General features: G+C 34.9%; 1 protein-coding gene across 1 annotated transcript; it reads left to right on the top strand.

Moving 5' to 3' along the window:
- The first annotated feature begins 2,724 nt into the window (after positions 1–2,724).
- Positions 2,725–27,013, top strand: LOC127087255 (beta-glucosidase 13). The gene is made up of 13 exons (XM_051028119.1): positions 2,725–3,016; positions 3,147–3,216; positions 3,562–3,620; positions 7,282–7,357; positions 7,464–7,541; positions 7,648–7,735; positions 7,819–8,074; positions 8,292–8,407; positions 25,739–25,956; positions 26,047–26,078; positions 26,171–26,273; positions 26,457–26,565; positions 26,647–27,013. The coding sequence occupies exons 1-13, from the start codon at positions 2,858–2,860 to the stop codon at positions 26,816–26,818; spliced, it is 1,536 nt and encodes a 511-aa protein (XP_050884076.1). The 5' UTR covers positions 2,725–2,857; the 3' UTR covers positions 26,819–27,013.
- The last annotated feature ends 705 nt before the right edge of the window (positions 27,014–27,718 follow it).

Raw genomic sequence — 27,718 nt, 5'->3', positions numbered from 1 at the left:
TAAGTACTACTCAAAGTCCTAATACTGAATTCAGAAGAGTCTGTATGAATAACATTTCATATGCTAGTATAATAGGTTCTTTGATGTATGTTATGGTTTGTTTGTGGCCATACATAATGTACGAAATGAGCCTCGTAAGCAAGTATATGGTCGATCTTGGTAAGGAGCAATGACAAGCATTGAAGTGAATTCAGAGGTACATAAATGGATCTCTGAGTATAGTCCTGATTTATGGTGCAACACGTGTTGATAATAGCAAAGTCGGAATTGAAGGATTTGTAGATTCTGATTATGCAGATTGTATGGATTCCATAAAATCTATTTCTGGATATGTGTTTATTATGTTTGGCACAACAGTCAGTTGGAAAGCAACACTTCAGAAGGTTTTTTCCCTATCAACCATTGGAGGAAAGTATATTTTCCTCACCGAAGTTGTGAAAGAAAAATCATGGCTAGAAGGTTTTGCTAAGTAGATATTAACACCAAAACTAGTAGAATTGAGAGCTTCCCAATAAAGATAAATTCTAAGAAAACCTGACCCACCAAAGAAAAGAATGAGTTCCCTTTAGAACTACACCAAATGAAAAACATTACCCTTATGATTACCAACCGCCGGAGTAAAATTCTAATCACACAAAAGAATTACCTCAAAATGAGTAAATTAAAGAGACCGAGACTTCACAAAGTTTGACTTTCTAAATCACTATAAAATTATTGTTATTAAATAAGAATTTTTTAACCTTATTCATCTTAATTCCCCAACCAAATCTCTAATATCATGTAAGCGCCTCGATAGTCACTATAAGTATAAGTATTCGTTAAAGAAAAATCTTAAAATAATATATTTTTATAATAAAAATATGCATATAACTTTTTTCTTTTAAAATTATTAATCAATACACTTTTTGATTTCTTCTTCTATATTAGATTATTAGTATAACTATTTATAATGATTTTAAATAATAATAAAATATTATATTGAAAAAATGAAAACAAGAGTCATTTTAAAGTAAACTATTTTTAAAATTATAAGCAAATTATATATATATATATATATATATATATATATATATATATATATATATATATATATATATATATATATATATATATATATATATATATATATATATATATATATATATATATATATATTTTACCGCATTTCTAGAATCATATCTTGTTAAGTTATTCCCTTAATATTGATTCGTCAATTAAGCGTAAATTTTGACAAATTAATACTACGAATTATCTTATTATTGATTAAAACTAAAAACTTTAGAATTGTCAATTGTGTTGACTTTTTATATTTACACATCTTGTGTAAATTAATATTAAACAATATTGTTAATTATATTGACTTTTTATATTTTCGTATCTTGTGTAAGTTAAAATTAATTCAATGCACTCCTTGATTCTTTTTGATTAGCTATTTGAATAACTCTATTATTATATTATGTACTAATTAAAGTGTTTTGTGTATATACCGTTCAATAAATATAATTGATCTTTTACGTATTTTACTTTCGCTACGTAAATCGTTTTCAAACTCTAATAAGTTTTTCAAACTAAATTAATATTCAAATTGATCAAATTTTATTTGAGATGTCTATTCATCCCTTCTAGACCGTTGCATTTTTCGTATTCTCGCCCAAAATAGTTGTCTGAAGATCCGTCAATTAGACAATCTATGTTGGGTAAGGGATACAAATATTTGGGACATTCGACTTTAAGGTCAACGAAGTTGACGCACATGCGCAATTTGTTCAATAACTTCCTTACCAAGACTACGTTAGCCAGTCAAGATGAATATTTTACCTCAATTATAAAGCAGCATTTGTCAGCTTCTACACTTCTTCATCAATAGTTGCTCTCTTCTCCTTGCTTACCTTTTCATCCCTTTAAGATACTGATTTCCGAATGAGATGAATGGAGAGTCGATCACATACCATTCTTGTATTTATGTCTGACATATCTGAGAGTGCCCAAACGAACAAATCGATGTTCCTCCTAAACAGGGTGACCAACTCTTCCTATTCTTATTCATATAAAATATTATTATCATTTCCACGTCGCCTCTTATGTAATCCAAGATATACCAAAACATTTAATAATCAATACACTTTTTATTTTGTCTGTTCTTCTATAATAGTATATCTATTTCCAATTATTTAGAATAATCAAACTTCTTTTCTTTTTTTCTTTTGCACAGAACACTCATTGAAAAATAGGAGAATAAATGAATAAGAAACTATACTTTCATTTAAACTTAAAATGTAGTATCATTTCCACAAAGACTCCTTAAAAAATGAAATTATATATAAAAAAATCAATAAAGTCATAGAGGATACTCTTAAAGAACTTCCTTTTCTTTCTAAAACACTCATTGGAAAAGAGAAAGAAGTGATGAATAAGAAACCATGCTTTCATTTTAACTTAAAATGTCTCATTTCCAAAAAGAAAAAAAGACTCCTTAAAAAATGAAAATCCATATTAAAAATCAATAAAGTTATATAGGATACTCTTAAAATTACTAATATTCATAGTAACACGTGGGGTCGAAAACCACTGTAGTGGCCTGTTTTTTCAGTGCCTGTTTTCTCCTTGAGATGGGAAATAAATATTAAAAAATAAGAACAGAGCCAAAATTGAAAACGCATTATTGTCTTTTCTTCAAAATTTTGGTTCTATATTTGTCTGTTTCTTCATTAGCAATAATAGCAATAATGACAAAGCTAATCTCATCTGTAGCTTCTATATATATTTTTCTTTTCTCTTTCTTATCAAAAGAACCACATTTTCATATAAATCTTATGCATCAAGCATATAATAGTGAGTTAGTCTTTCTTCACATACTATGGCAATATTAAGAGCTTTTTTACTTCTTTCCTTCTTCAATCTCTTCACTATATTATCATCTTCAGAGTCCGTCTCACCAATCCTTGATGTTTCTTCACTCAATCGAACCAGTTTTCCAAAAGGCTTCATTTTTGGGACAGCTTCTTCATCATACCAGGTAAATGTTTTATCCTAGTTTTGTTGATAATTATTAGTTAAAAAAATTCATAAAAAAATATTTAAAAATTCATAAAGTTTATGTTAATGAACAATTTAGTTGAATCTATGGTATATATGTATATATGCAGTATGAAGGTGGTGCAAAAGAAGGTGGGAGAGGACCAAGTATATGGGACACCTTCACTCATAAATTTCCAGGTATTTTCAGATTCAAATTACATTTCACTATTTTTTTCTTTTTGGTGTTTGTTTATTTGTTTTGCATAATGATGGGTTATAATGAGTTTGTCTCTATCTGAGAGAGCATTTTTATTAGAAGATGCTGCAAAAAGTTGCCAATCAAGTTTTACTATATGGAATGAGAGGCTGAGTAATTATTATATACTATATAGATCTGAGAAGTAGATTATAATTATGTTTTGATCTTTTGTTTACTTTTTTTAGATATAAAATTACCATGCAAGTTTCTATTACCTTTTTATCTATTAATTTATTTTCTTTTTGGAATATAATAATTGAATATATCAAATGTGCAACATGCAGATAAGATACAAGATAAGAGCAACGGAGATCTCGCAGTTGACCAATATCACCACTATAAGGTATAGAGAGAGAGTATAATGCGGAAATATGCAATATTGTATTTAGTAAAAGAAATTAAATTATATATACTTCTCAGTTTTCCTATAATTTTAAAACTGTTTCAATAAATTATAATATAGTTATAAAGAAATAGTCTTGGAAGTTCTAAAATTAAACTATTTTTTATCATAGGTTTTCTCAATCTTAGACTCTTAATATAAAAATCACAAATTCAAAATATTTAAAAAGTTTTCTAATTTTTCATTTTTATAAATTCAAAAAGTGACGAATTCCAAAAATATAATTTTAAGAATCTCTACTATTTATTTCTCATTATATGAAAGAATATTTAAGAATTTCTACTATTTATTTCTCTTTATATGAAAGTATATTCGTAAATTCTAAAATTTTAGCATACTCAAAATATGACTTATAAGTGAAAGGATTATTGAACAAATTGAAAAAATTTATGCCTGTTTGGATTGTCGTTGTCACCCGACTTTTGACTCGTTGCCCTCGTCGGTTGACCAAACTCTATTATTGTTATTGGTCGGTCGGGCTTCACTATTGTCGTCGGCTAATCGACCTTTAATTCTCTAGATGGTCAGACTCTGGTTAGCAGTCACCTGATTACCACTCTTGCATTGATATATATCTCGGCTCCGCCGCTAGCTCTACTGCACCGCATTCCTTCTTCTCGCTGAAAAATTTGGTTGTAGTGAAATATATGTTCATGTTTATTCACCTTAACTTTAAACCAACAATGATGCCAATTTAACCACCAACTATAGTGTTGCACTCTTCGAAGTTTGAATCACTCTTCAACAAATTTGATAAGTCAAAGAAATACTTGAACCTTGATCTTTTGACGATGATTTGGTGAACATATATGCTAGATTTTGTTCTAGAGGAACCTTCCGAACCTTAATAATTTTGACTTTATGATGTTTCTTGTAAAATGTAAACAAATGTCAATGTGTTTTGTCCTTTCATGATAAACTTGATGATTGTCCAAATGAATGACAATTTTACAATACAAATTTATCTTCAACTACCTCATTATCTTTAGTCTCATTAATAGAAACTTCCATATCAAATCGAGTCTCTTTCACCATAATTTCTTATTCTTTAACCTCAAAATCGTTGCACTTCATCCTCATACTAGGCTCATCAAAAGAAAGATCCTTATTTATGATAATTTTGTATCATTTAGGATCTAATTTCCATAGTTTATAATTTTTCACCTCTTCAGAATAACCAATGAATACACACCACACATCCATAACATCAATGTTGTCTTGTTTGATATGAGCAAGCTCCAAAGATCCAATAATCTCCAAGTTTGAGTAGTTTATCGGTTTCCCACTCCAAACTTCTATAGGTGTCTTGAATTTTATTCATGTAGATGAAAATTTATTAATAAAGTAAATTGTTGTAGAAACAACTTCACTCCATAAACTCTTTGGGTGTGTTTGTTTCAAGGTTTTAAAAAATATTTCCGGGAATATTGTCATGGGAATGCAACATTCCCATGTTTGATTCAATTTTTTAAAAATTATTCCAAGGTATATTTTATTCCCAGGAACTTTATTTTCACATGATTTTTTTATTTTTATTCCAAGGTTTAAAGGGTGGGAATCCAACATTCCCATGAAAATAAAATTCAACTAACTACAACTTCCCACTACTACTCACATTTATTTATTTATTTTATTTTTTTATAATTTTTAAATTAAATAAATATTATAAACATTCCTAGGAAATTTAGTTTTTACCAAACACTTGGATAGGAATATTATTCCAAGTAATAATAATGATAGGAATAAGATTCCAAGGAATATTACTTCTAAATTTGAAACAAACACACCCTTTGGTTATCTAGTTCCCCGCAACATGCCCCTTATTATCTCTAAATTAGTTTTATTAATGAGTTTTGCTAAGTCATTTTATTGAGATGTGACAACAATTGTCTTATGCCTCATGATGCCTTGTTTCTTGCCATGTGTATTAATTTTTTTTGAAACAAACTCTAGACCATTATCAACTCTAAATATAGTAGGTTTAGTTTTTGATTGCTTTACTATAAGAATATCATTCATTAAACCTTTCAAAAATGACTTTTACTTTTTAAAATGTATACTCATATTCTTATAGAGAGATGTCATTAATAGAGAGGAAAAATAATCCACCCCATCAATTGTCATAGATATGAGTGGACATTCTTAAAAGGTATATTAGAATTTTGCACACCACTTCCAAACTTCACCTCGTGTTATTTTCCTTTCATGCAATTATCACAAAAGTTCTAATTTATTAGTTCTCATTCTTTGACAAATTTTGTTTAATAAGTTCAACTGAATCTCTCTTTCAGCGACATGCCCTAATCTCAAATACTACAAAAAAGGAGAATCATTCCAAATATATAACCCACACATTTTGAACCCTTTTTCCATTATCAATGCACTATATGAAACTTTCAACACACCACATTTAATTCTAATGTAATAGCCTAGATAATTAACATGTTTATAGACAAAAAAAATCATTAAGAACAAGGACATACCTCACATTTCATAGAAGGAACTCACGATCATCCAACATTTTCATTTTGATTGTACCAATATCACGAACTTTACAAAGCCTATTGTTTCAGGGTCAAACAACTTCACCTTCTTTCAGCATCAAAGTTTAAAAATATTATTTCTTTAGACACATATGATATGAGCAACTTGAATCCATAACCCAACTCTTCTCTATATTCAGAATCGTTACCACTTGTGTACCAACGCTTTCATAACCATCTTCGTGTGAGGCAACCACAATCTAAAGAGAACACCACTTACTCTATCTTTAAGGACAATCCTTCTTGAAGTGGTTGGTTTTGTGACAATTAGAAGATTTAAACTCTGACTTATCAAAAATCCTAGATTTAGACTTAGAATTTGACTTGGATATCTTCTTTGTCTGGTTTCCTCTAATAACATTACTTTCTCTTGAGACACTTAAGCCTTCACCACTATCATTAACCTTAAAATCTTTCAACTTTTATAAGGGAATCTTTGAAGTGCTCAACGGATCTAGATATTGAACTTAACAAGAACATAGCCTTGTCCTCATCATCAATTTTTACCTCAATATTTTTCAAATAATTAATGATCTTATTAAATTCTATCAACTTTTCCACAACACATTTATACCACACGGCAAGAATAAAGTTGTTGTGTTAAATAATACGTGAGACAATGACCTGATCATATATAATAATTCAATATTTACCCACATCTCATATGCAGTTTTTATCTCGCGACTTCCATTAATAATTTATCTCTGAGGCAAAAGATAATGGTACATTTGACTTTACCCACCATCTCAACCTTCTCAACGTTTGTTAGGTCTAGAGGCATCAATGTCTCTTCAATCAATGCTTCTATATACCTTTGTTAATTTAGTATTTCTTCGTCATTGTACTCGCCTGTAAACTTACCCTATTTCCCCCCGACAACGAGTGCTACTTGTTGTGAAAAATGAATAATGATTCAAAGTTCAAACGACTATGATATGCGGAGAAAACAACAATAACAACCAACCAAATAGTTTCATTGAAATAAAAATATCTTCCTTGTTTTTTTTTTCTTTTTGGCCTTTATTATTTAATTTGTTTTTTAAACTTAAATATTGCAGGAAGACATTAACATCATGAGGAATATGAATTTGGATGCTTACAGATTCTCAATCTCTTGGTCTAGAATTCTCCCAAGTTAGTAAAACATAAACCAATTAACTTCTTTTGCTAGTTAATTTAACTTAATTATGTTGATTTTTTCCATAATTTTTTTTCTTTCAATCTCAATAAATATCAATAGAAGGACATCTTAATGGAAGTATAAACCTGGAAGGAGTCAAATATTATAATAACCTCATCGACGAGCTATTGGCTAATGGTTAGTATATTTCCTTTGTTTACTTCAATTTTCAATACACTTCACATTTTAGCATTTCATACAACAACTTATGATAAACAAAATCAATGAAATGTCAATATTGTAGGTCTGCAACCATTTGTAACTCTATTTCATTGGGATCTTCCTCAAACTTTAGAGGACGAGTATGGTGGATTCTTAAGTCCTCTCATCGTGTAAGTTATTTTTTACATTATCGTTTATTAATCGATAAACAACAATACTACACATTCATATCATAATAATGACTAATTTTCAGAAAAGATTTCAAAGATTATGCAGAACTTTGTTTCAAAGAGTTTGGAGATAGGGTGAAACATTGGATTACTTTGAACGAGCCATACTCTTACAGCTTGGCCGGTTATGCATTTGGATTCTTTCCACCAAGTCGATGTTCAAAATGGTTGAATCCAAATTGCACCGGCGGTGATTCAGGGAAAGAGCCTTACTTGGTTTCACATTACCAACTTCTTGCACATGCCGCAGCTGTCGATGTGTATAAGAACAGTTATCAGGTTTGTCATAATTTTGTTGAGTATTGCTCGTAACTTTGAAATCATAGTTCATTCAAAACATAACTACACTTGCTCGAACGTGTAAACAAGTAGTTTGTGATTTGTGTGTCTATTTTTTCTTTTGTGAAAGCTTTAAAAGCATACTTCTAGATTGATGTGTGATTGTTAAAAAAAAGAATTTAGATGACTAATAACCAAAATAATGATCTATATGCAGGAATCTCAAAAAGGTGTGATAGGAATAACGTTGGTGTCTAATTGGTTCGTTCCATTTTCAGACAACAAACTTGATCAAAATGCTGCTAAACGAGCAGTTGACTTCATGATTGGGTGGTAAGTGCATATATTTGAATATTAATTAAAATCTGCCTAAAAATTTAGTTCTGATTAACTCTTAGTTGGTTATATTAGTTACCTTAAAAAGACTATGAATTTATTCTAGATTTATTAAACTGACTTAAACTTATTCTTATACCGACTTAAACTTATTCTTATAAAATTCACTGGTTATAAAGTCTACTCATATCTTATCTTTAATATACATAGGATTTAGTTTTACTAATACATTAACTCGTGTTTAGCATTATTGAATTTGGTACATTGATATAGGATTTAGTTTTACTAATACATTAACTCGTGTTTAGCATTATTGAATTTGGTACATTGATATAAACGGTGGATGACTCCAATCGGTAGACTTTAATACCACATTAGATTTTTAAATAACTTTAATTTGTTGGTGCACAAGATGAAGATGAAAGAAGAGAGAGAAGAGAGAGAATTGAAATAACAAACTTTCATTACTCTTCAAAAAAGGTTACAGTAAATGATTACGCACACTCCATTATTGACAGCTACACTTGTTATATACACAAACAATAATATCGTGTAGGCAAAAATGTTAATCTTCACTAGCTAGGTTAAGTTTAACAAAAACTAATATTATTACTGAATATGGATTACTTCTAACATCGTCCCTTAATTCGTATTCAGATAACCAAAAGTAACAACACCAATTCTATCCCTTAAGTGGAGAAATTGGTTAGTCTTCATCGCTTTCGTCAGAACACCTGCCAGCTACTTTTGGGTGCTACAATTCATAACTTCTAGCACTCCATTTTGAACTTGACTTCTCATAAAGTGATACTTAGTCTCAATATGTTTGCTTATCCCATGCAGTACTAGGTTCTTGGCAAGATTGATTGAAGATTTGTTATCAGTCATCAGCTTCAGAGGCTTGTTTACCTTGATCTTCTGATCTTACGGTAAATTCAGAAGCCAAACAGCTTGACATGCAACCACAACACCTACAATGCATCCAGCTTCACAGGTTGACAAAGCAACAACTGGTTGTTTCTTGGAACACCAAGAAATAAGACCTCCCAGATACTTAAACAAATAGTCAGAATCTTCTTCTGTCAACTCTGTTTCCACACCAATCATAGTCTAGTAACGCATCAGTTCTGAATTAGCCTTTTCACCAGAAGGAAACAAAACTTCATACTTCAGAATCCCCTTAATATAACTCAGAATCCTGACAGTAGCTTGGTAATGAGACCACTTTAGTTTACTCATGAACCTACTAATTATTCCAACTACGAAGGAAATATTAGGTATGGTATTACACAAATACCTCAGAGAGTCAACCAACTGCTTGAAAATTGTAGCATCATCACCCTCAACATCAGAATCAAATTTGTGATTTGTTTCTGAAGGTGTGACAACAACCTTACAATTCAGCAACTCAAATCTCATTAGAAGCTCAAGTTAATACTTTAGCTGATGCAAAATGATACCCTTCTCAGAGTACAAAATCTTCATCCCTAGAAAATATACCATATTTCCCATATCAGTCATCTCAAACTCATTCATCAACACCTTTTTGAACTTCATTATCTCATATGAACAACTTTCCGTCAACAATATGTTATCAACATAAAGACACACCAGAATCATATTGCCTTCAGAATCCTTGGAGCTTGAAATATGAATAAATTTTCAAATTCCAAGATCTAGGAGCTTGTTTCAGTCCATACAACGCTTTATGTAACCTGTACACCATCCCTTCCTGATTCTTTTTCATAAATCCAGAAGGTTGTGACACGTATACCTTTTCTTGCAATGAACTGTTCAGAAATGCATATTTCACATCTAAATGCATCAGAGGTCAGTTCATGTTAGCAACTATCACAATCACCAATTTGATTGTCTCATGTCCTGCTGCAGGAGAAAACACCTCAAAGTAGTCTAACCTAGGTTTCTGTAGAAAACCTCTTGCCACTATCCTTGCTTTATATTTTCCAAATGATCCATCTGGCTTCAGTTTCACATTGAAAACCCATCTGACGCTGATGGGTTTTTTGTCCTTTGGAAGCTTAGTCAACTCCCAAGTCTTGTTTATATCTATAGCCTCAAGTTATTTTTTCATGGACTTCAGCTACACTTTCATCTTAAGAGTTTCTTCAACACTAACTGGTTCAGAGTCTACTAACATGGCACACTAAGTGAATTCTCCCTCATAGTCTATTTTAGTATCTTGCAGCATGTCAAACTCTACAAATCTTCTTGGAATGTTTTTGATTCTTTGTGGCCTCTGAACTTGTTCAAAATCTTCTTCAGACGTTGGAACAGTATCAGATGCTACAATCCCAGAAGTACCACCATCAGAGGCATGACCACCTTTAGAGTCTAGAATATTTCCAGAGTCTAGATCTCCACCAGAGTCTAAATCACCATCAGAATCTGGATCAAAGTTAGACTCACCTTCAGAGTCACTATCAGACTCGGACTCATCTTCATAGGTTGAATCCCCTTCAGAAGCAGATTCTCCTTCAGAGTCGCCTTTTGATTATGACTCATCTTCAGAACTTAACTCACCAGAGTTGAATTGAGACTTGTTCCAATCCCACGCTTATGATTCTTTCATATTGACATCTCTATTGATTTCAACCTTGCTAGTGACAGGACAATATAGCTTATAATCACTTGTCCTGTGGTACCCTACAAGCAACATAACTTTGTTTTTGTCATCCAACTTCATTCTCTTAGCATCAGGAACATGCTTGTAACAAAAACAAACAAACACCTTTAAATGGCTCACACTTTTCTTATCTCTAGTCCAATTCTCCAAAGGAATAATTTTCTTTAGATTTTTGGTTGGACAGTTGTTGAGCACATATGTTACAGTGGCAACAACTTCTCACTACAAGGTGCGAGGGAACTTCTTCTCCTTCAGCATGCTCCTTGTCATATCAAGCAAAGCTCGGTTTCTTCTTTCAGTAAGACAGTTTTGTTGAGGGTTGTAAGAAGTAGTCACCTCATGATAAATTCCATTATCCTCACAGAACATTCTGAACTCTGTAGAGATATACTCATATCCACAATCAGTTCCGAGAACTTCCAGCTTCTGAGAAATCTGATTCTCATCTTTGATTCTGAGTTTCTTAAATTCAGCAAACACCTCGTGTTTGAACTTTATAAGGGATACCCATACCATCCTTGTGAACTCATCAATAAATAACACAAAGTATTTATTCCCTCCAAGTGAAGGTACTGGAAATGGTCAACACACATCAAAATTAACTACACCTAGATCATGCTTTTCTCTTTGAGGCATTTCAGATGCAAATGGAAGTCTTGGTTGCTTCCTTCTCATGCACACATTACATGAATTCTATGGCTTCTTAATTGCATGAGTTCAATGTATCAACTTCTTTGAATTGAGATCTCCTAAGCTTCTGAAGTTCAGATGACCAAATCTTTTATGCCACATCTCACTTTTCTTAACAATACGTGTTTCACTAAGGCATTCAGAGTCTGCAATTTTAACATTTACTTTGAATGTTCTATTCCTTCCTTGTTCTAACTTCATAATCAACTTCTGATTACAGTCATACACCTTCAAAAGATTGTCCTTCATGGTAACTGAAAATTCTTTCTTAATGAATTGACCTACACTCATTAGATTGCTTTTCATGTTAGGAACATACCACACATTATGAATCAATACAGTTTTACCATTATTCAGAACTACTCTGATATTTCTCATTCTTTCAGCATTCAGATACTTATCATCAGCACATATGATCTTGGTCATCTTACCAGAGTTAAACTCAACCAGCCATTTCTTACTTCCAATAAGGTGACTTGAATAACCAGTGTTCATGTACCACCAGTCTTCCAAAGACGTACTACCAGACTCAGAAGCCATCAATAGAACATGTTCATTATCAGAATCTCCCCTGGCTATGTTTGCTTCTTCTGACTTCCTTTCCTTATTTGACCAACAATCAGCAGCGAAGTGGCCAAACTTCTTACAACAGTAGCACTGAACCTTCCTCTTGTCATACTTCTCCTTCCCTTTCTGAGCACTCTTATGTCTTTCAGAAGTTGAGGTTTCTGACTTCTGAACACCTTCAGATTTTTTCTTGGCTTTTGACCAAGACTGCTTATGATATTTCTTACCATAAGTTGCTTTCAGAGCCTACTGCGCTACCTCTATTTTAAAGTTTCTCTCAGTCGGACGCAACTATTGTGCCTCTAGACTGCTTTTCAGCTCTTCAATTCTCATGGTGCTAAGATCCTTGGAAGGTTCAATAGCTATAACAATGTAACCAAACTGAAGAGTAAGAGATCTAAGTACCTTCTCAATAATCTTTTCTTCAGAGAGAGTTTTGAACAGGAAAATAGCAAGTGAACTATTTTGCCAATGTAGTATTAATAGGGAAGTTTCCCAAATATCGATCTCGAAGGTTGCACAGTAATATTAGTTTAAATTGTGATTCAATTAAACAAAAGCAGTAGTTTGAAGGTTTGGAATAAATCTGCACTATAATTGAATTAGACAGAATGCAAAATACAGCTTTTACACAAATGATAAAATTATGCCAAGGACGGTGTGTGATTATCTTCTTCAATGACCTTGAATGTCTATCTCCTCAACCAGTTCAAATATTCATTTACCAGATCTTAAAATTGTTTCCTCCTAAAACCTTAGAGGGAAACCTTTGGTCATTCATCCTAATCTCTGAGTCCTTAGGGAATTATGATGAAACCAAGCCTTTTAAAATAATAAGATATAACCAGTAACCATAGGGTATCCCTAGTCCTAGGTGATATCTACTACAATTTAATTGTGCAAAAACCTTAACAATTGCAATGTCGCAACTTGTTAACCATATAACAATCCTTATTTTTCTAATAACGAAAGTGTTAAAAACATTGCACAATTAAATTTAATAACAAACATAAAATTGAGGAAATTACGAATTCAGAGTCATTACACGATCAAATCAGGGACACCCCCTGACATTGGGGGGTTTAGTCGCTCATATTATTCAAAGAAAATACAACATTTAAATTAGACATTACAAGAATAGTGGGATTCCGTTGATCTTCAATTGCATTAGCTATTGAAGGACCTCCGTTCTCCAAAACTCTTGATCTTCCCAATCTCAATCGTACCAATTCTTCGTCGTGCAAAAAGTCTTGTTATCTGTCTCTAAAAGTAACCTAAATAGTCACTGATCATTAATTGATGTAGCAAATACCCAAAATGCCCTCCGGGATCAGCAATTCCAAAAATTCGGTAAAATTAGAAGATGAGGCGTCCAAGCTAACACTGACCGTGTCAGGCAACACAGTTGGCCATGTTGGCTTACTGCTGCTGATTTCCCAACACACCATGCCAGGATTGCTGACACGGGCCGTGTTAGCTGACACGGGTACCCGTGTCAGCCCACTGTTTTTCCTCTTTTCTCCTTCCCCTGACACGAGTCGTGTCAGGCAACACGGCTGGCCATTTCAGGGCCACTATAACTTCAAAACTTCTTCTCCGTGAGCCCGGAACGCCCGATTCCCTTGGCGAGTCTTTGGGCATACTTTCTTGCACTTGAAAACCAATAGAACTACCAAAAGAAAGCATAAAATGTAGTACATTGACGAAAACCAAAAATAATAACCAAACGAGAATGGAAATGCGGACATCTAATTTACTTGACAAAATAATACAAAAAGGTAAAACAAAGTGTTACTGACTTCGTGAATTGATGTCGAATGAGTGTTAGAAAACTAGTAGAATTGGTGACCGATCACAACCCCAAACTTATCTCATTGGTTGTCCTTAAGTGATGCTCGGGACAGTAGGACGGTCACACCCAAATTCTTCCAATTCACTTGCCGCAATACTTCCGTGATCTTTCGCGACTCCCTTTTCACTTTTCGTTCACTGTTTTACTCTTCCCCGACTTCCGACGTTCCGCCACACTTTCACATCGAAGCACCTCTTCACTTGTAGCTTTTCACACTCTCACCAAATTTCTCATGGTTAAAGTATGCAGAGTCAACTCATAAGTTTGAGTAACATATATCTTCATTTCAAATACACATCACACACTATTCGAGGGCTTTTAAGGTTATAATGGGGCTTAGGCATATGGTGGGGAAAACAAACAAAAAGGGGGAAACTAGTGGTTTAGGCTCAGAGTCCGTGTTGTCATCCTCGTCATTGTGTTCAATCGTTCAACTTAGAGATTTTTGGACACCGTTCTTGTTAGAATTCATTAGTTTTCTTTTTCTTTTTCTTCACGTGTTTCTTTAAGCAAGCTTTTTGCCAAACTAAATCTTCTCTAGATAAGTGCTTTATTCTTCTTCTCATTTTTTTCTTTCTCTTTTTCTTGAATTTTCATAACAATTTTTTCTTTTCATCTCATATGCACTTATCTAGTTCTTACCGGTGTCTCAACCCCAAACTTAGAATTTTCCACAGATCAACAATCAACAACACTTATCCGAGCAACGTAAGGGAGTGTTTGGGCTTACGGTTATTTACAACGGTTCATAACAAACAAAAGGGGAATATGGCTAGAATTGGGTAAACGAAAGATAATATTGAATGGTTGGCTGGAAAGGCTCAGGGTTAAAACAAAGAAGTGCCTCAGTGTGTATATGTGTGTCTTGAAATTCCAATATCTACTTATGCAAACTCAGAGTGACAGAGACATACCTGAAAAGCTCTCATGATGATAAGTGTTTGGATTTGTGTGATTCTCACCATGTTTAGTATATAGCCTACATGTTTCAAGATACCTCTTAGTGTAATGTAGCTTCGTCTTTGTTTCGGGTACAAAGTATTCTTGTGTCAGTCCAATGATAGAAAGTCGCGTCTGATTATTCACTTCGGCAATATCAACTTTTGGGGGTTTTAGGGAGAGCAAGTATGGGGTGTGTCTTTCATCCACTAGATACAAGCCTCATTATTCATCCGGCATGAATACCCTCGATCTGTAACACACAAAATACCATACACACTAATTAAACAGACAATAAACAATCAGAAAAATGACATAAAAATAATGTAGAAAGTAATAAAGTAATAAAAAAACCCACACTTTAACCAAACATTGACCGCAATGCTTAATCCACGATAGAGGGGGAACTCACAAAGCCTCACTATGGCAAAGGAAATTGCAACATTAACTGTTGCATCATCACATGCGTCTCATCCATTATTGTCCCTTGACGAGCTTGCTTTATTCCTTGGCGTGCCTGCTCCGCTTGGAGATCAACGACCTCAGTCTATATCTACGACCATTGGTCCGGTGTCATAGATGATGACCTGACACCTGTATATGCGGTGTTCTCCTATGGAGGTACAAACTGCTCTTGCTCCTACGCATCTTCCTCATGCTGGTCACCTGCAACAAAAGTGTTAGCATTGTGCTCATCCATATCATCGTGAACAACACTCTCATATAACCAATTAGCAGTGTCGGAAATGCTTATCCTCGCAGGGTCAGGAAGTGCCATGATAAACTGGCTAGAACTCATCAAAGCATAATAATATGAGATTTGAGAGTTCATAACTTGCTGACTAGAGCATTCATGTCCAACTTATTCTTACCTGACACTGGTATTTCATTTAGGGCAGTAGGGTCATATCCAAAATGGTGGACTATCTGTGTGATTATACCCCTAATGGAGATTCCACCCTAAGCAGCTCTGCCCACTCTACCGAGGTAGTTAGCTGCAAATGCTGAAACACTCATAGCAACCCTGTTTGCCATGGCAAACAGAAAGAACAACTCCCTCTAGGTACCCATACTGGTACTATCACCCCTACCAAAAAGTGTGAATGCTAGTACCTTCTGAGCATAGCGAAAACAACGGTTCTGAATTCCAGATGCTTTAGCACCCTTCACCAAATAATCGGTTCGACCCGTGATGGCTAACCAAAAAGTTTTAGCATCAAAGCTATCCGGAACAGCTCTGGGACCATACAGGGGTAATCGGAGGATATCACCTAGCTGCTCAACCGTCAACTCATGGTCAACGTTATATAACTTGAAATGCATAGTGCCACCATGGTACATCGTGGTACCTTTCCATCCCTTCTTCAGCTTAAACTCAATAGTACAAAAAAAATCCAAAGTTATGTGCTAAAACGTAGGCGCCTTACAGTCCACAAATTCTAGCATGCCTAGCACATGAAACATTTTATCCAATTCTTCAGACAGACCCAATTGAACTAGAGTGTCAGAGCATAAATACCTCGTTGGCGTGATCTTACGCTTGACGTGAGGCGAATAACGCCTCTCATGCTCCGGGTTGTCGAAGATGATGTCGTGAGAATTTGGATGGCAAATGGTCCTCTTCCAAGGCCTTGACGACCCAGCCTCTGTTTGCTTTCCCTTAGTAATTCGTCTAGGCGACATATCTTGTCCCTGCAAAAAAATTGAGCAAAAATAAAATATGGAATTAGGAGAAAAGATTATCGTGTACTTGTAGAGGACGGAAAATGGCGCAACTTTCGTGAAGTGAGTTGGTGATTTGGATGGTTTACGGTGGTAAAGGGATGAGCTTTGATGGTGGAGGCTATAGAGTAAAGTGAGAACTAAAGGAGGGAGAAGGAGGATTAAGTGAGAAAGAGAGAGAAAAGAGCAGAAAATCTGATTAATAGGATTGATGATGAGTTAATATGGTGGTTATTGGTGAAAACTCCTAGTGGGGGCCATACAAATGGAAGTGGAAAAGCCCAAAAATCTGACCCTGCGCTGTCTGACACGGGTCGTGTCCCGTGACACGGGCGGCCGTGTCAGGTTCTATTTTCCACCCTTTGCTATAGTAGGGCTGACACTGGGCATGTCAGCTGACACGGGCGGCCGTGTCAGCCTACTGGAAACTCCATTCATCCTTATGGCATGTCCTGACACGGGTGCCTGTGTCAGAACTCTATTTTTTTGCAAAAAAACTTTATTTTTCCACCTGTCTCTACTTGCTCTTCTAGCATATTGTATTCTCTTGGTTAAGTTCAAACCTCTCCTTCCGTCCTATGCGATTATTGCGCGGACCTACAAACAAAAAGAAACAAACCACACCAAAACAACTGAATTCGTTAGAATTAAACAGTGTGGGTTGCCTCCCACAAAGCGTCGCGTTTAACATCGCATGGCTCGACGGTCGTCCATCTTATCCTCTGAGACGAACATTGTCTATCAACCCACTCTCCTGCCCTTTGTAGTAAGGTTTCAATCTTTGTTCGTTCAGTTTAAATGTGCCCCTGTTACTTTGATTTTTAAGTTCTATTGCTCCATGGGGAAACACTCTGTGAACCAAAAACGGACCGGACCATCTGGATTTCAACTTTCCCAGAAAAAAATTTAACTTGGAATTAAGCAAGAGTATCAACTGCCCCTCCACAAACTCCTTTCTCAGGATCTTCCGATCATGCCATTTTTTTGTATGCTCCTTATATAGTTTAGCATTCTCATAATCTTGATTCCTAAATTCTTCTAGCTCATAGAGTTGAAGAATTCAGGATTCACCAGCTTTGGCAAGATCATAATTTAAGAATTTAGAAGCCCAAAACGCTTCGTGCTCCAACTCGAGTGACAAGTGACAAGCTTTACCATAAACTAACTGATAAGGGGACATACCTATAGACATTTTGAATGTCGTTCTGTACGCCCATAGTGCATCTTCCAGCTTCATTTCCCAGTTTTTTCGAGATGCCCATACAATCTTTTCCAAGATTGGTTTTATCTGTGTCTCAGACACTTCGACCTGGCCACTCGTTTGAGGGTGATATAGGGTGGCGATCTTGTGTTTAACATTATATTTCTTCAGCAGATTTTCCATCAGTTTGTTTAAGAAATGAGTACCTTCATCACTGATAAGTGCTCTCGGCACTCCAAATCTTGAGAAAATATTCTTCTTCAGAAAAGTCACTACAACTCTAAAATCATTAGTGGGCAATGCCACCACTTCCACCCACTTTGACACATAGTCCACTGCTACCAAGATGTAACTCTTTCCAAATGAGGGTGGAAATGGTCCCATGAAGTCTATTCCCCACACATCAAACAATTTGACTTCCAGCATGGCATTTTGCGGTATTTGTTTCCTCTTAGAAATATTGCTTGTTCTTTGACATTTGTCGCACTCTTTGACTATGTCTTGGGCATCTTTGAACAATGTGGGCCAGTATAGAGCCGACTGAAGGACTTTAGTTGTTGTTCTGTCACCACTAAAGTGTCCTTCATAATCTGAGTCATGACAAGCTCTAAGCACATCCCTTTGTTCTTCCTCCAGAATGCATCTTTTGACTAGCCCACATACTCCTCTCTTGTACAGGAATGGGTCATCCCATAAGTAGAACCTGCATTCATGTAAAAACTTTTTCTTCTTGTTAGAATCAAAATTATTATGGATTACACCACCTACTAGATAATTCGCGTAGTCTGCGAACCAAGGGATACCAATGACAACTAGGATGTGTTCATCAGCAAACTCATCCTTTATTGGTCTATTGTCTTCTGTTTCTTCAATCGGTGACATTTGAGACAAATGATTGGCAATGATGTTTTCACATCCCCTTTTGTCCCTAATCTCCACATCAAATTATTGGAGGAGCAAGATCCACCTCAGGATCCTCAGCTTATAATCCTGTTTAGCAAATAAATATTTTAAAGCAGCATGGTCAATATAAACAACAACTTTCGATCCTAACAGGTATTACCGGAATTTGTCAAATGCATAAACCACTGCTAGCAACTCCTTCTCAATAGTTTCATAATTCATTTGTGCAGGGTTCAGCACATGACTAGCATAGTAAATAACATGTAACAACTTCTCTCTCCCGTGTCCTAGAACTACCCCTACAGCAATATCACTAGCATCGCACATGATCTCAAATGGGAGAGACCAATCTGGGGCAATAACAATTGGTGTTGATACTAATTTGTTTTTCAATGTCTCAAAAGTTATGGCACATTCTTCATCGAACGCAAAAGCCTTATCCTTGACCAATAGAGTGGTCAGCGGTTTGGCTATTTTAGAGAAATCTCTTATGAACCTGCAGTAAAAACCCGCATGTCCTAAGAAACTCCTGATACCTTTTTCGTTAACCGGAGGCGGAAGTTTAGATATCACCTCCACTTTTGCTTGGTCGACTTCAATTCCCTTGTAGGAAATTTTGTGACCCAAGATTATTCCTTCTCGCACCATGAAATGGAATTTCTCCCAATTCATAATCAATTTTTTTTTTCTGGCACCTGTCTAAAACAAGAGAAAGGTTAGTTAAACAATTATCAAACGAAGATCCAAAGACCGAAAAGTCATCCATGAACACTTCCATATGCTTTTCAAGCATGTCAGCAAAGATGGAAGTCATGCAACGTTGGAATGTGGTTGGATCATTACACAACCCAAATGGTATTCTTCTGTATGCAAATACACCATAAGGGCATGTGAATGTTGTCTTCTCTTGATCTTTTAGGGCAACAACAATCTGATTATACCTGGAGTATCCATCCAGAAAACAATAGTTATCATGACCAGCTAGCCTTTCCAACATTTGATCAAGGAATGGCAACGACAAATGGTCTTTTCTGCTCGCGATGTTTAACCTCCGATAGTCAATACACACTCGCCAACCTGTAACTGTCCTTGTACGGATTAGCTCATTCTTCTCGTTTCTTATGACGGTGGTCCCTCCCTTTTTGGGGACCACATGTACCGGACTCACCCATGGGCTGTCAGATATAGGGTAGATAAGACTTGCGTCTAACAATTTCACCACTTCTTTCCGAACCACTTATTTCATTGTTGGGTAAAGTCTTCTTTGGGGCTGGACCACCGGTTTGTGATCGCCTTCTATGAGAATTTTATGCATGCACACTGTAGGGCTAATACCTTTCAAGTCCTCAATTGCCCATCCGATAACATTCTTGTATTTTTTAGGACTTGGATGAGTTTCTCTTCTTTGATACTCTTGAGGCTCGAATTTGTTATAGTCGGGCATTTAGCTTCAGAATCGAGGAAGACATATTTGAGATTCTCGGGAAGTTGTTTCAACTCCGTCCCCTTCTTGGACTCTTTATTCTCCTCACATGATTGAGGTAGTTGTAAATCTTCCCACCGGTGTGGTCGAGATCCCTTCTAGGGGGGTTGTGCGTTCATCATGGCCAGCACTTCTGATTCCCCGTTGTCCACTTCTTTATCACCGTTAAATATGGACAAACTTAACACTCTTTCCAATGGTAACTGCGGTGCATTCAAAGGACTATCATAAGTCATCACTTGATCTAGAACCTCTATTGTATGACTAGTGCCAATGTCATCTTTGTATTTCATGGTGTTTCGAACATCAACTTTTAATTCCTCATCATAAACTTTCGAAGTCATAGTACCTTCCTCTATGTTGATCAAGCATCTTCCAGTCTCTAAAAAAGGTCTCCCAAGAATGAGAGGGATCTTTTCATCCTCAGGAATTTCTAGAATCACGAAATCCACCAAGAATACAAACTTGTCAATTTTCATTAGAACATCTTCAACTATACCATAAGGTCTCTTAACAGGATGATCGGTGAATTGGAGTGTCATCCTGGTATCTTGCATAACCCATATACCCAGTTTCTTGTAAATGGTTAACGACATGAGACTCACACTGGCTCCTAGATCAATAAGAGATTTTTTGAATGACCTATCTCTGATGGTGCAAGGGATAGTGACAACTCCTCGATCTTTCTTCTTCGTTGGAATTTTCATACCCTGCAAAATAGCACTTGGTGTCAATGGTACACCTCTTAGAAATGATGTCCTTCATGAACTTGGAATACGTAGGCATTTGTTCAAGTGCTTCCAAAAGCGGAATGTTGATTTCTAGCTTCTTGAACAACTCTAGGAACTTCTCAAAGTTTTTCACATGTTGCCCCTTTTTCTTGTTTCTGGTGAGAAAGGGAAGCTTAATGATCGACTTTGGTTCAATGAATTTTTCTTTCACCACTTGTTTCGGTGCAACCAATTCTTTCCTCACGGCTTCATTTTCCTTGATCTCAAGATCTACTTCAAGCAATTGATCTTCATCTTCAATTGTCTCCTCAAGGACTTCATGAGATTTACCTCTTCTCGTTGTCACAACACTAACATTATTATGCTCTCTAGGATTTGTCACAGTTGCACTCGGTAGAGCACCTTGTGCTTGAGAACTCGAGGCTAATTGTTGTGCTATTTGACCCATCTGAACTTCAAGATTTTTTATGGATGCGGTAGTTTTTTTCTGATTGTTTCTGGTTTCTTCTTGGATTTGAACATTATGAGCTTTCATTCTTTCAATGGAAATCTCCCAACCAGCTTTCTTAGGGGCTTGTTGTTGTTGTTGTTGTTGATATTGAGTTTGATATTGACCTTGACCTTGTTGAGGAGCGTTCCCTTTCTGATCTTTCCATGAGAAAAATTGGGATGATTCTTTCAACCAGGATTGTATGTGTTGGAATAGGGATTATTTTGCTTCAAAAAATTTATTTCCTCAACTTGTTGAGGAGTTGCAAAATAATACACTGTTTGGTGCGGTCCATTACAAATCTCATAACAGACAAGAGGCAGGTTGGATTTGAGCTACCTGTTGGGTACCTATATTCATCGCTTTCAGCTTCTTTTCGACTTCGGCAGTGATAGTATCTTTTATACGGATTCTATTAGTCTCTAGCTTCAAATCGATAACTCCTTCCGGTTTACTTACACATCTATCATACAACTTTAAGTGCTCATTAGCCGCAATTGCTTCAATGATCTTTTTGATACCAGTGGTTGTTGAGAAGTTAGTTGAGCCATCAGCTGCGGTATCAATCAACTGTTTGGTCTTTATTTTGAGACCATTTACAAACATCTGCATCTGTTCTGTTGGATCCATATTATGAGTTGGGCAGGCTACCAGGACCCTTTTGAATCTCTTGTAGGCATATCCCAAAGATTCCCCATCTTTCTGCTTAAAAATTAGGATTTCATACCTTTTTCTCAGGAAAACCGACACTGGAAAATACTCATTCAGGAAAGCCTTTTCCATCTCTTCCCATGATGTAATGCTACCGGCTGGGAGAGAATAGAACCATTCTTCAGCTTCTTCCACTAAGGTGAACAGGAACATTCTTAAATTCTTAGCTTCCTCCGTGTGACCATCAATTTTGAGAGTGTTGCTCATGGTCAGAAACCTTTGCAAATGCTTGTTTGCATCTTCATTTACCTTTCAAGTGAAATGCTTTCTTTCAAGTTGATTAATAGTACTTGGATGTAGCTGGAAATTAGCCACATTCATCGGTTGGTTGACAATTGTTAATCTTCTGGTTGGTGCATTTGCGCCTCCGTAGTCACCCAACAATCTTTCTAGTGGCGGTGGGTTCTCCCCCATTATTTTGATCTCTCTCTCCAAACCTGAATCTGAACCTGAATGAATGGAAAGTTCTTCTTCTTCTGATTCCAGTCTTTCTAATCTAACTTGTCTGAGTCTTGAACGCAAAGTTCTTTCGATTTCTGCGTCAAAAGGAAAATCAGCTGAGGCCTTACCTCGCATACAAATATCATACACAAATTAGTTGACAATGATCGACATAAATAACTAAAAAAACAGAGAATAAATTTTAGTTGCAGAGCAACAAAATTTCAATTGAACTAAATTTAAACTTTATATTTGACAGTCCCCGGCAACGGTGTCAAAAACTTGATCGGGAAAATAGCAAGTGTACTATTTTGCCAATGTAGTAATAATAGGGATGTTTCCCAAATATCGATCTCGAGGAATACGCAGTAATATTAGTTTAGATTGTGATTCAATTAAATAAAAACAGTAGTTTGAAAGTTTAGAATAAATCCGCACTATAATTGAATTGGATAGAATGCAAAATACAACTTTTACACAAATGATAAAATTATTCCAAGGACGGTGTGTGATTATATCTTGCAATGACCTTGAATGTATATCTCCTCAACCAGTTCAAATATTCATTTACCAGATCTTAAAATTGTTTTCTCCTAAAATCTTAGAGGGAAACCTTTGGTCATTCATTATAATCTCTAAGTCCTTAGAGAATTATGATGAAACCATGATTTTTTAAATAACAAGATATAACCAGTAACCATAGGGTATCCCTGGTCCTAGGTGATATCTACTACAATTTAATAGTGCAAAAACCTTAACAATTGCAATCCCGCAACTTGTTAACCGTATAACAATCCTTATTTTTCTGATAACGAAATCGTTAAAAACATTGCACAATTAAATTGAATAACAAACATAAAATTGAGAGAATTATGAATTCAGAGTCATTACACGATCAAATCAGGGACACCCCCCTGGCATTGGGGGTTTAGCCGCTCATATTATTTAAAGAAAATACAACATTTAAATTAGACATTACAAGAATAATGGGATTCCATTGACCTTAAATTGCATTAGCTCTTGAAGGACCTTCGTTCTCCGAAACTTTTGATCTTCCCAATCTCAATCGTACCAAATCTTCGTCGTGCAAAAATTCTTGTTCTCTGTCTCCAAAAGTATCCTAATAAGTCATTGATCAATTAATTGATGTGGCAAATACCCAAAATGTCCTCCGGGATTAGCAATTCCAAAAATCTGGTAAAATTAGAAGATGGGGCGTCCAAGCCAACACTGACCGTGTCAGGCAACACGGCCGACCATGTTGGCTTACTGCTGCTGATTTCCCAACATGCCCATGCCAGGCTTGCTGACACGGGCACCCGTGTCAGCCCACTGTTTTTCCTCTTTTCATCCTCTTTTCTCCTTCCCCTGACACGGGTCGTGTCAGGCAACACAGGTGGCCGTGTCAGGGCCACTGTAACTTTAAAACTTCTTCTCTGTGAGCCCGGAACGCCCGATTCCCGTGGCGAGTCTTTGGGCATACTTGTTTGCACCTGAAAACCAACAGAACTACCAAAAGAAAGCATAAAATGTAGTACATTGACGAAAACCAAAAATAATAACCAAATGAGAATGGAAATGCGAACATCTAATTTACTTGACAAAATAATTCAAAAAGGTAAAACAAAGTGTTATCGACTTCGTAAATTAATGCCGAATGAGTGTCGGAAAACTAGTAGAATTTGTGACCGGTCAAGTTTCTCCATACGAATTCATCTCATTTGTGATTAGAACCACTCTAGAGATATAGTCAGATACTTTCTCATTGTTCTTCATGTTGAGATTCTCATACTTATTACATAGAGACTAAAGTTTCACCTGCTTCACTGATATAACTCAGTCGTAGCACCGTACCAGTGTGTCTCACGCAGCCTTCGCCGTCGTCAATCAACGATTTTGTCAAACACGTTTGCATCCACACACTGATGAATTGGAAAACAACACCTTCTGATCCTTCTTCCTCAGATCGTGTTGAGCATTCCTGTGCATCTGTTGCATTTGCTGAAAGTGCAACCAGAACGTAACTGTCAATGACGAGATCAGGAACATTTTGAGTGCCAAACAACACACACATTTGAATCATCCATTGATTCCAGCTCTTGACATCGAACATTGGAAGCTTAGTACTCAGATTACCGTTTTCGTTCATCTTCAACCGTGTGCAATTCACTCAGCTCTCATTAAACAGTAATGTTTCCCTATCCTGCAGAATCAAGAAACGTGATTCTGTTACGATTCTGATCAAAAATTCAACACGAATTCAAGAAACGAAACCAATCACATAACGTCTCATTGTTCACTCGTGTTTTCCTGTGGATCTGAACCGGAGCTCTAGATACCAATTGTTGGTGCACAAGATGAAGAAGATGGAGATGGAAGAAGAGAGAGAAGAGAGAGAATTGAAATAACAAACTTCCACTACTCTTCAAAACGGTTATAACAAATGTTTAAGCACACTCCAATATTGACAGCTACACTTGTTATATACACAAACAACAATGTCATATAGACAAAAATGCTAACCTACACTAAATAGATTAAACTTAACAAAAATTAATAATATTACTTAATATTGATTACTTCTAACATAAGTCATAATTACAAAATCGACATGTAAATAAAATGGTCTGTCTTATAAATTCTTGTATGACTTTATCCTCAAGATATGTAAAACTTGATTTTTCAAAGATGTGGTGAAAAAAAAATCAAAGAATTCAAACTATAAAATATATAGAGATGGGTAAATGTGCATTTTTTTTAATTTAAGGGGTTCCAACCATGTCAAATGGACAAGATCCATCACTATCTATAATATCTTCTTCATACTATAGATTTAAAAATCAATATTTATATCATTTAGTTATTTTTATTGTGAGAATTTACCATGCTTCTCAAAAATTCTAATTGTTCTTCATGATTTTTTTCTTCTTCTTTATTTGTAACAATGATTACAGGTTTATGGAACCGCTAACATCAGGAAAATATCCACAAAGCATGCGTTCTCTAGTTGGAAAAAGATTGCCAAAATTCTCTAAAGAGCAAGAAAAACTACTTAAAGGGTCATTTGATTTTCTTGGACTAAACTATTATACATCTAATTATGCTACTAATGCGCCTCAACTTAAAAATTATAAACCTAATTACAACACAGATTCTCATGCTAATCTTACAAGTAAGAATGTCTTTAATTATTGATCTCATTCAATTTTTTTATATATTTTGAATTTGATCATAAATTAAAATTTTGTTTTTATGATCGAAGCTGAGCGCAATGGAATTCCCATAGGTCCAAGGGTATGTATATGACCATACTTTTTTTAATGGAAAAATATTAGTATTGCTATAATTCACCTATGATTTAAGTGTATATATAATTATCTTTATAGGCAGCTTCAGATTGGCTATTTGTTTACCCTAAAGGAATTCAAGAATTGTTACTCTATGTCAAGAAAATGTACAACAATCCTTTGATTTACATTACTGAAAATGGTAAGTACATTTTACTTCATATTTATTATCCCTTAAATGTTATATATTATATAAAGTAAATGAGATTGAATATATAACAGTTTTTCTAAAATGTTGTTTTTAATTTGTGTATGATTTTAACTTTAACATTTTTATCTACCATATATACATGGTCATAACTTCTTAAGAAAACTTAATTTGTAGGTGTCGATGAGTTTAATGATCCAACACTGTCATTAGAGGAAGCCCTGATAGACACTTTTAGAATCGACTATTATTATCGTCATCTCTATTATATTAAATCTGCAATCAAGTAAGGAAATTATTTTTTATATAAATTTAATTTTAGTTTCTTTCTTATAGCTAACTTAATTTATATCTCTTTTACGGTTAGGAATGGCGTAAACATAAAAGGATATTTTGCATGGTCATTATTGGACAATTTTGAATGGTCATTGGGTTATACAGTACGCTTTGGAATCAATTTTGTGGATTACAAAAATGGTTTGAAAAGATATCAAAAGTTATCTGCAAAATGGTTTAAGAATTTTCTCAAAAGATATTAGATTTTCTATACATGATGTTTCTAATAATGAAACATATGAGCCCAGTTTAATTTTAAATAATATTGTGATTGTTCATTTTCAAAATGACAATTATAATGCTTGAGTTGTAACTTATTGTTAAGTGATGCTTGTTAGTAAGTTTACATTCCAATATTACAAATAATATAGTAAGATGAAAAGTTTTAATGCCTGACATCTACAAGGTTTTTTCAGTTTTTGATTAGATGGAAATATAGTTTTTGATTTTTCATAAGTATGAATTCTCAACACATCCAACCATCAACACCAAACCATTCTCAATTAAGACAATTTAGAGGTCATGACAATGAGTCTTTTCAAGGAAAACTTGGATACATGCTGGATTCTTGTTATTTTAAACATGGTTTTCCATAAGGCTTTAAATTTAAGGGCATAGTTTCCTTCTCACACAATATTGATTTGATGAAGATCTTAAACCTATTAATCACTAAGATGATAGCAAGCAATCAATGTAGAAATTTCACAAGATATGCACTAGAAGTTTATTGGCTTGCTAGGTAAGTTTGAAGTTGCATCCACTATGATCCACACATTATTCATGCATCCTCATCAAGTATTGGAGCTTCCTCTATTAAATTTTTTAAAATGATCCACTTTAATAAAACAATGGATTAATGGATTAATGATACTGTGGTACCCCAATTTTGGCTCAATCATTCATTCATCGTAGCATTTGTATTATAGTTCAATCAATCATTCGTTAGTTCAATAAAAGTTGACATTCAGTCAACTATCAATTCGTTTTAATTCAATCCCCGGTCATAAGCATAAATTTTTCAATATACAGACAGACGGTTTAACGGATTCTCAAATGTATGTAAAATTAACGGACGAAATTTTTTTAAATCGAACTTGCAGACG

Source organism: Lathyrus oleraceus, chromosome 5 (assembly GCF_024323335.1).
Source record: "Lathyrus oleraceus cultivar Zhongwan6 chromosome 5, CAAS_Psat_ZW6_1.0, whole genome shotgun sequence".
Classification (NCBI taxonomy): domain Eukaryota; kingdom Viridiplantae; phylum Streptophyta; class Magnoliopsida; order Fabales; family Fabaceae; genus Lathyrus; species Lathyrus oleraceus.
This window is presented reverse-complemented; position numbering and strand designations above follow the sequence as displayed.

Coding starts and splice junctions, on each gene's coding strand:
- LOC127087255 (XM_051028119.1), top strand. CDS start 2,858: ATGGCAATATTAAGAGCTTTTTTACTTCTTTCCTTCTTCAATCTCTTC. Junction 26,079..26,170: donor GAATTCCCATAGGTCCAAGG/GTATGTATATGA, acceptor TTATCTTTATAG/GCAGCTTCAGATTGGCTATT. Junction 26,566..26,646: donor TATATTAAATCTGCAATCAA/GTAAGGAAATTA, acceptor TTTTACGGTTAG/GAATGGCGTAAACATAAAAG.